General features: G+C 49.8%; 2 protein-coding genes across 2 annotated transcripts; both read left to right on the forward strand.

The window, feature by feature from the left end:
• Positions 1 to 768: 768 nt before the first annotated feature.
• On the forward strand, positions 769 to 1,653 carry PFICI_11902 (uncharacterized protein; the record flags this gene model as incomplete). Its single annotated transcript, XM_007840483.1, has 1 exon — positions 769 to 1,653. One exon carries the CDS (start codon positions 769 to 771, stop codon positions 1,651 to 1,653), a length of 885 nt encoding a protein of 294 aa, XP_007838674.1.
• Positions 1,654 to 3,887: 2,234 nt separating this feature from the next.
• Positions 3,888 to 4,967, forward strand: PFICI_11903 (Pyrimidine monooxygenase RutA; the record flags this gene model as incomplete). The annotated part of the gene is made up of 1 exon (XM_007840484.1): positions 3,888 to 4,967. The coding sequence occupies one exon, from the start codon at positions 3,888 to 3,890 to the stop codon at positions 4,965 to 4,967; it is 1,080 nt and encodes a 359-aa protein (XP_007838675.1).
• Between the last annotated feature and the right edge of the window lie 6,303 nt (positions 4,968 to 11,270).

Below are 11,270 nucleotides of genomic sequence, written 5' to 3' on the forward strand. Positions count from 1 at the left end.
TCAACAATGGACAACAGCTCAGCTCAGCATTTGCCCGTTTGCCCTGGATTACGTAGACAATCCAGGCGAACTCTTGATATAGGGACAAAGGCATACAGCGGACCACATTACATTGCCTGTCGGTCAACTAATGACAGGGGCACCGCCTCGACTATTACCGGGCCACAGGCTCTCTGTGTGGGTTTGTAGTATAAGGGGTTCAAGATGATCATGTAAAAGCCTTTCGGCCATCAAATGTGTTTTCGCAGTGCAACATACAACCAGAAAATCAACGCTGCACCGAGCCTACAAAGAAAGGTGAGTACTGGCGAATTGAATTGTGCCCAATGATTGTTGTCTGATTAAATGAGACGAATCCCACTTTAAAAGCATTTCGTCTGAGCCGTGAGAGAGACACAGAGAAAGCGAGGACTCGCCCCCCCCTGGCAACCTGGCTGGTCGGTCGGTATTCGCTGTTCTAAATCCGTATTAGTCCACCCGCATATTGACCTATGTGGCTCCGGGGGGTCCCTGGCCTTCGGTTAAGTGGACCCCCCAAGTCGCGTTGCTCTAATTCGCAGTCGCGCAGCTGCCAAAATTTTAGCCGACGACCAAAAAGATTGTCATATCGTCACCGTTGCTGTCGCAAACTTGGTCGCGTCGTCGCTGCCCCGCCCTCTCCGACTACGACCTTTTTCGAGGCCATTACGTCGTCGGCCCGCGCTGTCATCATTGAGCGAGCATGCTGATATAAACAAACGCCCAACGCATCCGGGGGGAACGTCAACCATGGGGAAGCGCCGCAAGCTGTCGCAGAAAGGCCCAGCGAATGCGCCCAAGAGCGGAAGTGGGAAACCGCAGCACAAGAACGCACCGGGCCAGAAGCACCATACCACAGGAGGCTCCAAGGCTACGCCGAAGCCTGCAAAGCCCGCCCACAAGCAACAGCAGCATGAAGAGCCGACAATTCCCTTTGCGCCCGAGGACAAGATTCTTCTAGTCGGCGATGGCGACCTCAGCTTTGCCGCTTCCTTGGTCGAGCACCACTATTGCGCCGACGTGACCGCTACCGTACTCGAGAAGGACGTCGAGGAGTTGCGAGAAAAGTACCCTCATGTGGAGGAGAACATTGCCAAAATCGAGGCAGAGGACAGCAGAGTTTGGTACAACGTCGATGCTACCAAGATGGGACCCTACACGGACAAGAAGGGCAAGGACGGAGTGGGCATCATGGACAGAATCATCTTCAACTTTCCCCACGTGGGAGGCAAGAGTACCGACGTTAACCGCCAGGTGCGCTACAATCAGGAAATGTTGGTCTCCTTCTTCCAGCGAGCCACCTTGTCCTTGGCACCAGAGGGAACCATTATTGTGACACTATTCGAGGGCGAACCGTACACGCTTTGGAACATTCGAGATCTAGGCCGACATTCTGGTCTTCAAGTTGTGCGGAGCTTCAAGTTCCAGGCTAGCGCATATCCTGGCTACCACCACGCAAGAACCTTGGGTGTTGTGAGGAACAAGGATGGCGAGATTGGTGGCGGCTGGAAGGGAGAAGAGCGCCCATCGAGGAGCTATGTCTTTGTTCGAAAGGATGAAGTACCCAAACCGACCGCTCACAAGACCAAGAAACGAGTTAGAGATGGTGATGGCGACTCCTCAGACGACGACTAGAGCCGGGATACGACAATGATCCAAAATCAAGGAGAAACATATCACCATCATAAGTGGGTGGACCGTTGCAAGATGGCAAGGATGCTGCAGTCCCGATTTTCGGTCGTGGCGTTTCACCCACATCAGCCTAGACCATGGTCTGCTCTTGAGCTCCTCCTGGTCACTGTGACAGCTTACGAGGCGAAAGTTCCATGATGATCTTGCTTGGGTACTCCAAGATGTGAGAGAAGCTTTTCGTCAAACTTGCATGATCGTGGAGGGCTGCCTTGCACGCAGGATAGCGTTGACAAAACGGTTACGCATCATCTTACAAGTGATACCAATGCCGCCTCAACACAAGTTATATTTCAGGTGCTTCTAGAGGCGTGGAGTAGGATGAAACTCCAAGGTTGGTCAAACTTTTGCCAGAACCATGAGAGTGTGTCTGTACTCAGTGGATAGTATACGCGGGCTTGTGGTAAAACGTAGCCGGCAGCTCTACTGTGATTCAGATACCCAATTATCGTGGTATTTAGTCCAGAATTTGGGCTTAGATCACCAAACAGTTATAATATTGCAGATGCCAACTATCGAAAATATGTAGTTAGCACTGGACGTTGTCTCAATGTTCAACAATCCTAGGGCAGCCGAATCAAAAGCTTCTTCATATTCGTCTACGATATTCCAGCACAGTTCTCTTGATCCTGGTGCTATATTCAAATCGCAACGCCTCAAGTCTTTGCATGTTGCAGATGATTCCAACCTCTAGCACATGGCGGGAACACCGCTGTGCAAACGGAGCCGACCATGGTTTCTATAATGGAGGCCGAAATAAGCATTCCGCAAAGTGAGCGACTCTAACGGCCCTTGTAAAGCATTGGTTCCAACTTCGGGAAGAGCGTTTCTGTCTTTGCTTGGGACCTCAGTCTAGTGACCCTTTTCCGTCAACCATCGAGCTTCTTGTATCGCAGTTGAGCCGAAAATACGGGAAGCTCGTTGACCATTGGGGTTTCGCGGTGATTCCATCCACTGCAATGGTCTGTCCATTTGTGCCTTCAAGCTTCATATCGACTCTGTCCTGCACAATCTCCAAGTGACCATAGGGGAGTAGGTGTCTCGCACCATTTCTCGTGGAATTTTGACATGAATCGACCTCACGACAAAGTTTTCGAGAGATCAAGCCGTAGAAAATCGCTCAGATTTTGCAACAGCCTAAATTGATGCCGATTTGGCTCAAGCTTCATAAAATCCTCTTAGATGCCCTTCCGTTCCTGTTCGCCAAGGTGTTTAGCATTGTAGCCAATAAGTTTATAACAGTGTCTCGTCCTTCTCCGTGAAATGTTTTGTCATTCCTGCAGATACCAACATTAATACCAATATTCAGGTATGCCACGAGGGTTAGCACTTGTTGGACGTTTTCTTTCGCTGGTCGGATATTGTCCATCACGAATAACAATTGTTCAATATCAAGTGGCAGATAACCGAAAGGTTACAAACATTACAACCCATGAAAGCAAAGATTATCGTATCATTACAGCGTTGACATGATCGGAAGATGATATTCCCCCGGGAATGCTCCGGATTTAAACGTGTCTTTACCAGGATATGACTCCAGATTTCTTGTCATTACCATTTGAACTGATTCATAGAAGCTCTATCGACGAATCTACCGAATGACAGCGTCCAGAATGCAGGTAATTACCTTCTTTTGGTGGAGTTTGAGGTTATCACCACGTGGGACCTCCATCCGCATCACAGATTCCCCCGCCCACTAGCACGACTATATGCGCGCTAGTGCGCCTCGGCATCGGCACGGCTCCGACCTCAGTGAAAACGGCTGCCGGAGACTTCCATCGGATGTGCGATCCCGAACCCGATAGCCTATGGCCTGCCACTGATGGCTGCTGGTTGCAAGCAGCCGGCAATTCTTCAATGTGGCAGAGATCATGGCACGCCAGATGCGGGATCTTATCTGAGAACGTGTCTGAAGCGGCTGGCCAATTATTGGCTCAATTCTATGAGGAGGACGCCGATAGATAACCACACTGGCTGATCCTGTGATCTGGAATGTACCGACGTAGGACAAGTGTATAGAAAGGGGCCATGATATAAACTTGAAGAGGCAGCCTCAATATGTGTCTTGTGTTCTTAGGTATTCCATCTCAAATCAGCGTCTGTCATTTTTGTCTCCCTCTGCCTCTAGCCAACCCAATACACACACATCTTTCAGCCAAGGGCTGAATCTTGAAGAAAAGATGGCACCTGTCGATATCGGTGTTTTTATTCCCATTGGCAACAATGGTTGGCTCATCTCGACCACCTCGCCGCAATACATGCCCAGCTTTGAGCTGAACAAGCAGATTGTGAGCAAGGCGGAAAAGTACAACTTTGACTTTGCCCTGTCCATGATCAAACTGCGGGGTTTCGGTGGCAAGTCCGAGTTCTGGGACCACAACCTCGAGTCGTTCACGCTCATGTCGGCCCTGGCAGCCGTGACCACCAAGATCAAGCTGTTTGCTTCGACGGCCATCCTGACGCTGCCCCCGGCGCTGGTTGCCCGCATGGCGTCGACCGTTGACTCGATCGCGCCGGGCCGCTTTGGCGTCAACATTGTCACGGGCTGGCAGAGCGCCGAGTACACACAAATGGGCCTGTGGCCGGGCGACGCCTACTTTGGCTACCGCTACGACTACGCCACCGAGTACGTGCAGGTCATGAAGGACCTGTGGAAGGACGGCGTGTCCAACTTCCAGGGCAAGCACTTTAAGATGGACGACTGCAAGCTGTCGCCCAAGCCGGCGCACGACATCAAGATCGTGGCCGCCGGCCAGTCGGGCCGCGGCGTCGAGTTCGCGTCAAACTATGCCGACTTCAACTTTGCCATGGGCACGGGCATCAACACGCCGACGGCGTACAAGGACGCCACCAGCCGGCTGGTCGAGGCGGCCGACAAGACGGGCCGCGACGTGGGCTCGTACGTGCTCTTCATGGTGATTGCCGACGAGACGGACGAAAAGGCCCAGGCCAAGTGGAAGCTGTACAATGACGGCGTCGACCACGAGGCCCTGTCGTGGATGAGCAACCAGAGCTCCAAGGACACCAACGCCGACGCCAACTCGACGGCCAAGAACATTAGCCTGCCCGAGGGCGCCGTCAACCTCAACATGGGCACCCTCGTCGGCTCCTACGAGACCGTCGCCCGCCTGCTGGACGAGGCCGCTTCGGTCCCCGGTACCAAGGGTATCATGATGACCTTTGACGACTTCCTGGTCGGTATTGAGAACTTTGGCCAAAAGATCCAGCCCTTGATGAAGAGCAGAGAGGGAAAGTGCTAGAGAGCATGTCTGAACAGGAAAAGGAAATGGGAATTAATAAGTTACACTGATGTAGAAATGATACCGCCAAAAGAGTAAAATTTGTTAAACAAAACCACTGCTTCATTTTGTGTGCTGTGTGATCGTGATGTGAATGGCATGTGACGAAACATGAAATCTCCGCATCGGCACTGGCCACGGAAGCAAAGCTGATAGTCACTGCCAGACTGGTGTTGTGACTTGAGCATTGTCTTACTACCATGATCAAGTGTGTATGTCCTGAGATACCGAATTTGCTCATGACAGTCCAATGATGAAGCAACTTACTCGTTGCGCTACAGTATCTTGTTTCACCGAGGGCTCGTTTTGTTGACTAGATCACTACAGAAGACACCAACTATCTTCGCAAAAGAATGTTCATGGCATTCAGTACCTAGGTATGCATATCGGAATCTACGTGTGGTCTCTAAGATTTGCCACGGCCGAAAACACGCATAAAGACGACGAGTCTATAGTACTGGCCATATTTGCAAATCAGATCGCCACTCACACGTAGCAGGGAAAAGCAAGAATTCATAAGCCGCGCAATTATAGTCCAAGTGCCACATCCATCCCAGCCAAAGGTGCGCAAGACGTCCGCTTCCGGCCAGCCAATCAGATTTCCAACCCGCCTTGTCCCTGGCATTAGATCAAACATGAGTACCTGCAGGGGGTCCGCGCAAGCGTTGGCGGGATGGATGGGTTGGATGGATGGGGGCCCTTTTTTTTCGTTTCGAAACAACGAAGAATGTGATCCGTCCAGCCCATCCATGCGCGCCCGTGTGGCTCAACGCCAGTCGCCCGTGTGGCAGGGATGGTAGCTCTTTCGTGGCCCATGGCAAGGCTGCCCTGAAATGGACATTAAGCATGGGAATTACCAATGGGACCTTTTCTAGTGAGTATGTACTTTGTAGACTGATAAGCAAAATATCGGATGAAGAATAGACCCTGGACTGGGCAACTGGTGTCTCTTGACTAACAGCTCTAGCAAGGCGGTAAACTCACTAGCGGTGGTATTTTTATCTTGGTGTGCATAGTCGTGGTCAAAGGCAATGATTATGCTTGTTTTTTTTTTTGTTTTTTTTTTTTTTGCATAAAGTCCATTAATGTGTTGGTCGAGAACATAGGATGACTATGTGTCGGTACCTGGTGACCTGAATCCCACATCCTCGACGGATTGATGGACTAGGATAGATCATTGGAAGGATCATGAAATCGGGTCCGCAATTGGGCAACCCAATCGTATCCGGGACCGAGCCGAGTGGGATTGTCTTTTATTGTATGAAGGAATGAACGAATGGAGGCTCCCACGATGGAAGCGCCACTGGCTATTTCATGCTGTTTCGCAGTCCGTCACCGCGACCATTACTGTGTGGCTTGAATAGCATGATGATTGTCATGGAATTTTGATTGATAGTACGTACAGTGACTGCAATGTATCGGTGTTGTCTGAAAACCATCACAAGGCTGACCTGAAAATCCACGAAAAACAGCTAGACTAAGTCATGCTGTCGATATAGGTTGTCTCGAGATCGAGAAGTTGGACTACAACACCCATTGAGAAGCCCATACGAGGTAGCAATATATGTTGGTGTGTTATCAGAGCAAGTGCCCACGTAACTAATTAAAGATTGAATAACTTGTCACTCAGCTTCTCATATTATGTTCCATCACGTCCGTGGTGAGTTATACAGATCAATGAATCATAAGAGGAATGGTTTTGATTCCAATAAAGACCATACTGATTAATTCGACAGATTCCAACGAAATGTTCATCACGGTACATGAATAAGCAGTACAGGTTTGCTGGAAGATAATCAGCGATAAATGGGGGGAAAATATAAGTTCATTCCTCCGCAAGTACCATTAGCCTTTGCTGCAAAGGAAGGCGTGCAATTTCTATATCATCAATGGTCCTGTAGCAACTGAATTCGAAGGCTGATTTGGTGCCTGGGTGATTTAGTTTAGATGATTAGAAAAATTCATGTTCCTCTGGCCCAAGCAGATTGAATTTACGGTGTTTCATGACGGACGTGCTCTTCTTGACAGACATGCTCAGTGTGAACTCGTCGATCCTCGTCGGTACCATGTGACGTCTAATCTTTGTGGTCTTTTCTTCTTCAAGCGTTCCGTTTCCCTTCCAGCAAATGTAATGACAGAAACAATCATCGGTAACACAAGAGTGTCATTAATATGAGCTTTTGCTGGGCAACGCATCACTTTTGCCGTTTGGTCATTGTGCACTGGCAAGCTGACATTGCCATTGAACTCACTAGGTCAAGTGATGTCTTTTCAGTTCTACACCAGAGACAACAAGTTTAGTCACCTTAGAGACGTTAGGTCAGCCGTCTTGTTATTCATCCCGCTGGAACGGCTCGCACGGCTCGAATGGCTCGTGTTCCGGTCAGCCATCTTCTTGTGGCTTGCTGCCAGACAGAAGATGCTTCTGGACCGACATGTTCATGGCTTGGAGGCTGAAAGTCAGATTGATTCAACGTCAACCGCCTTGCATGGCATAGCCTGGCAGGTTGGCTGTCTGCCGTGCTGGAATATTCTCTCGCCTCACTGTCCTGTCCTGTCCCGTGACACTATAATTCGACTGAAAGATCAACAAGGTTCCGGTAGTTCGTCAATGTTAAGCGCGATAATTGGAACATGCTTTTTGCATCCATGCGGGTCGACGGTAATGCCCGCGGTTAAACAAGCGAGCATTGCACTGCTGCGAGTCATTAATGTAGAGTGTCATTGCCAAAATAGAACTGCAAAGCCTGGGGTAAGGTATAATGTTCGGCCTTGTCTTTGGAGCATCTGCTAGGTTTGTAGAGATTTAAGGTGATGGCATGCGGATGTTGCTGTCCAACAAACCACTACTGACGCAAGATTGCAGGTGCTTGGCATCTTGCTTCATGAAACGGGAATACAGAGATGAAGAAGGCATCGAGTGGTACCTGTGATATTCTTTTCTTTCTTTTCGGGTGGCATGGATGGAACTATTGCACCACTACCTTCATATCAGTGTGGAATAGCACTCAAGAGTCAACCAGTAGTGGCAGTAGCACTAACGAATCCCCGTTTTTTAGCGTGTTCCCAGCCAATCGGTCTCAGTCCCCCGCCAAGTCCAGCGTTGCGGTCAGCGCCAGATGCCAGAAAGCGGTGCAGTGCTTTTCAAAAAGAGCGAGGCCCTTCAAGGTACGTACCACCTACCTACCTAACAGCCTGACCTGTGAGCCACTTTTGCAAGGACCCTGGCAGATCCCCCACATCTGAAACACCAGGCACGAGCTGCAAGGGGGTCTTTCCGTGCTGTTCGTCTTTCCACGACCTGTCAAATCTGGATTTGCTGCCAATCTGGCTGAACAAGCGCCCGCGCTGGGGCCACTGAGTCAGGAGCCAGCGTTTCTCCATTGCTGCCGCCTTTTGGCTATTCTGCGCTCCTGACCAACCGAACGCTTCAGGCGTAGGACGAGTGACGAGATTGGGAAATGGAATACTCCCGACCACGGCATTTGGGAGGAGACAAGAGATTCATCTCTGACCGCATGGTGCACATTGGTGCAGTACACCCCCGATTATCAAAATCTAAGCGCTCTGTACTTCTCAATTTCTTGGCAATTTTACAAAGCACCCACGGCCTCTCTAGACCTGGGAGACCCGATCAACTATTCTCCATATTCCGAAAGTTCGCTGGGCTGTAAGGTTGAGAGCCGCGCTGGGCCGTTCCCATCTTTTTGCAGATCCCCATTGTTCATTGCTGCTATTACGTGCATGCTGCTGGCCGTCATGTGCCTTCTATGCAAGCCTCAAGGTGTGGGCAAAAGACCTTAATAATGTCGTCTACTGTGGAGAGAGAGGGAGAAAAACATTCATCGACTACACATTCTCGTGATCAGACGGCAAAGTAGGTCGTGTTTGGTAGTGCGAATGCAGGAACATTGCCCGTATGCACAGTTGTGAAACGGCTTAAACGGAAGCTAGACATGTACCAAGCAGGCAGTGCTACTGACCTGTTCAACATTGATGCCCGGCAGATTAAATGCGCGCTGAATAACAACTCGACACCAGCACCAGACATTATTGCCGGGCAGGAAGCCGATTCTGTAGTTGCCACCACAGCAACTGATTGTTCAACAATCCAGCATCCAGAATCTAGCATCGTCCATTTGGTTCCAAATTCAGTGCCAAGTCCGACCTCTTCTGGCCTTTTCATGCCCAACTTTTTCTTTTCGCCTCTCCGTCGCGTTATTCTTTTGCTATACATCCTATAGTGCATGCAGGCTAGATTGAAATGTATGGGTGGTAGATGGATGGCGTTCTAACCTTGTCGCCTTGGTCAATGCAAGATCCGGCCGTTGTTGAACCTTGCTGTCCTATTTTTTATTTTTCTTGCTTTGTACGTTTAGATCCTGTTGACCTCCTACCCAATTGAAGCATTCAGGCACCCTCAGCCAATCGCCTCTGCCAAGCCTCTGGAGTTTCTGGGCTTGCTCCCAGCTTTGGTTCTGCCGATTGGGTCCCGCTGGGGTTGGTACTGATCTCCCTAGAGATTTCGCCTCCATTCCAGGCGGTGGGCAGCGGGTAGCGATACGCGTGGCTGGTGGACTTGCCGCGTGCTTTTTGGGCGCATAATGTGCCAAGCTAGGTACCGGTACGCGTCATCCGAGGATCAGCGAAATGGCAGGGCATGGCAGCTCGGGTCGTTTCCCCACACCACATGGGATGTTTCCCTCAATCTAAGTATTACAGGAGGTTGCATAGGCCTAGTGCCTTCACAGGAACAAGAAACACCATTTTAGGAAGTGGCCCAGATTTCACATAGTAGTACCTACACCAAGGGGCAGTTACCTTGGCTGCTGCGTGCCTTTTCTCGTACCTTATTCTCAGCGGTATTCCCTACACATTACCTGCTCTTCTCTTTGTTCTGGCTACATATTGCAAGGGGGAGCCTGGTCGTCTGTGTAGGTAGTAGCGCCGGCTCTGTACATGGCCAACAGCCAATAACTGGCATGGAACCGGACATTTTCGTGAACAGAGCCAAGGTTGGTCGTTGCTGTCGCCGGCTGGGTCCCAATGTGAGGTCCATGTCCATCCATAATCCTAGATCTGATCATCCGTGCATAGAGAGGCACACTGAGCTGGGTGCACTTAATAATAAATTGGGCGATCCCTAGGGAAATACCCCCGGCGAGCTAGTATGTGAGTGTAGTACTACCGTGCCTGGGTCTGGACGTGTGAATAATAAAAAAAATAAAACGGATCCTCGTGCAAACGGCAGCAACGACTGACCGACCAAACAACCGCCTGCCTGGTGGATTGGATTGTTCTTTGAATCCCTCCAGAAGCTATTAAATCAACCTGGTCCCCCAGCCGCCGCCGTAGCCCACCCGCCTGCTGGACCCTCTCGGCACGCTTTTTATTCTTCCCTTTCCTTCCCTTGCCTCCATCACCACAAAACACTTCTCAACCTCAACCTTTCACCTGGTTCATTCCTAGGTATTCTTTTCTCAATTCTTCTCACACGTCTGGACGCGTTTGTTTAGGTTCAAGCCAACCATTTCTCTTCTTCCCTTGAGATTTTCTCACAGCGTATAAACCCTCGACAATCATTTCACAAATTCCTCTTGTTTCCTCGACCAAAAAAAGACGACAAATCGGCGAGCTAGCTCACCTACACACGTACCTCGACAACAAGCTCTCCTCCACGTCGTCGATTTCGACCTTGGTTCGCTTCGCACAACGCACCTACAACCTGGTTGATTGTAAGTTATTTTTTTTCTCGTCGTCTTGAACAACACATCGTTTTATTCCCCCGCTTTCCTTTTGCTTTTGTTTGTGTTCGACACGGACAATGTGCAGCCTTGTCCTACCTCGGAGCGGGTTCCCCAGGTATCAAGCTCGAGGTACAAGACTTTGATGTTACTTACCCATTAGAGAATCTCATTATTGCACATTCATTGTACGCCCTTGAGTGATTCAGCCAAAACCCCATTGTCAGAGGCATTGTTTCATTGTTCCTTTTTTTCTATATAACCTCACATTTTCGTCCCGCTCGCTCGCAGTGCGTCTGAGGCGACTATTTTCTCTCATTTCGCACTTTTCGATCAATTACCGTGATCCCATCTTCATCGACACTCCTTACCTCGAACATTATTTCGTCTCTTACCTCGACAGTACTTTCCCTGGTGGACATCAAATGCTTACACTGTTTGAACAGCTCGGTTAAACAACTTTTTTTCTTGAAAGAACCTCTAAGAACTCATCTACGAATAGCAGGCTCTAATCGTCAAG

This window comes from Pestalotiopsis fici (genome assembly GCF_000516985.1).
Source record: "Pestalotiopsis fici W106-1 unplaced genomic scaffold PFICI_Scf_9, whole genome shotgun sequence".
NCBI lineage: Eukaryota > Fungi > Ascomycota > Sordariomycetes > Amphisphaeriales > Sporocadaceae > Pestalotiopsis > Pestalotiopsis fici.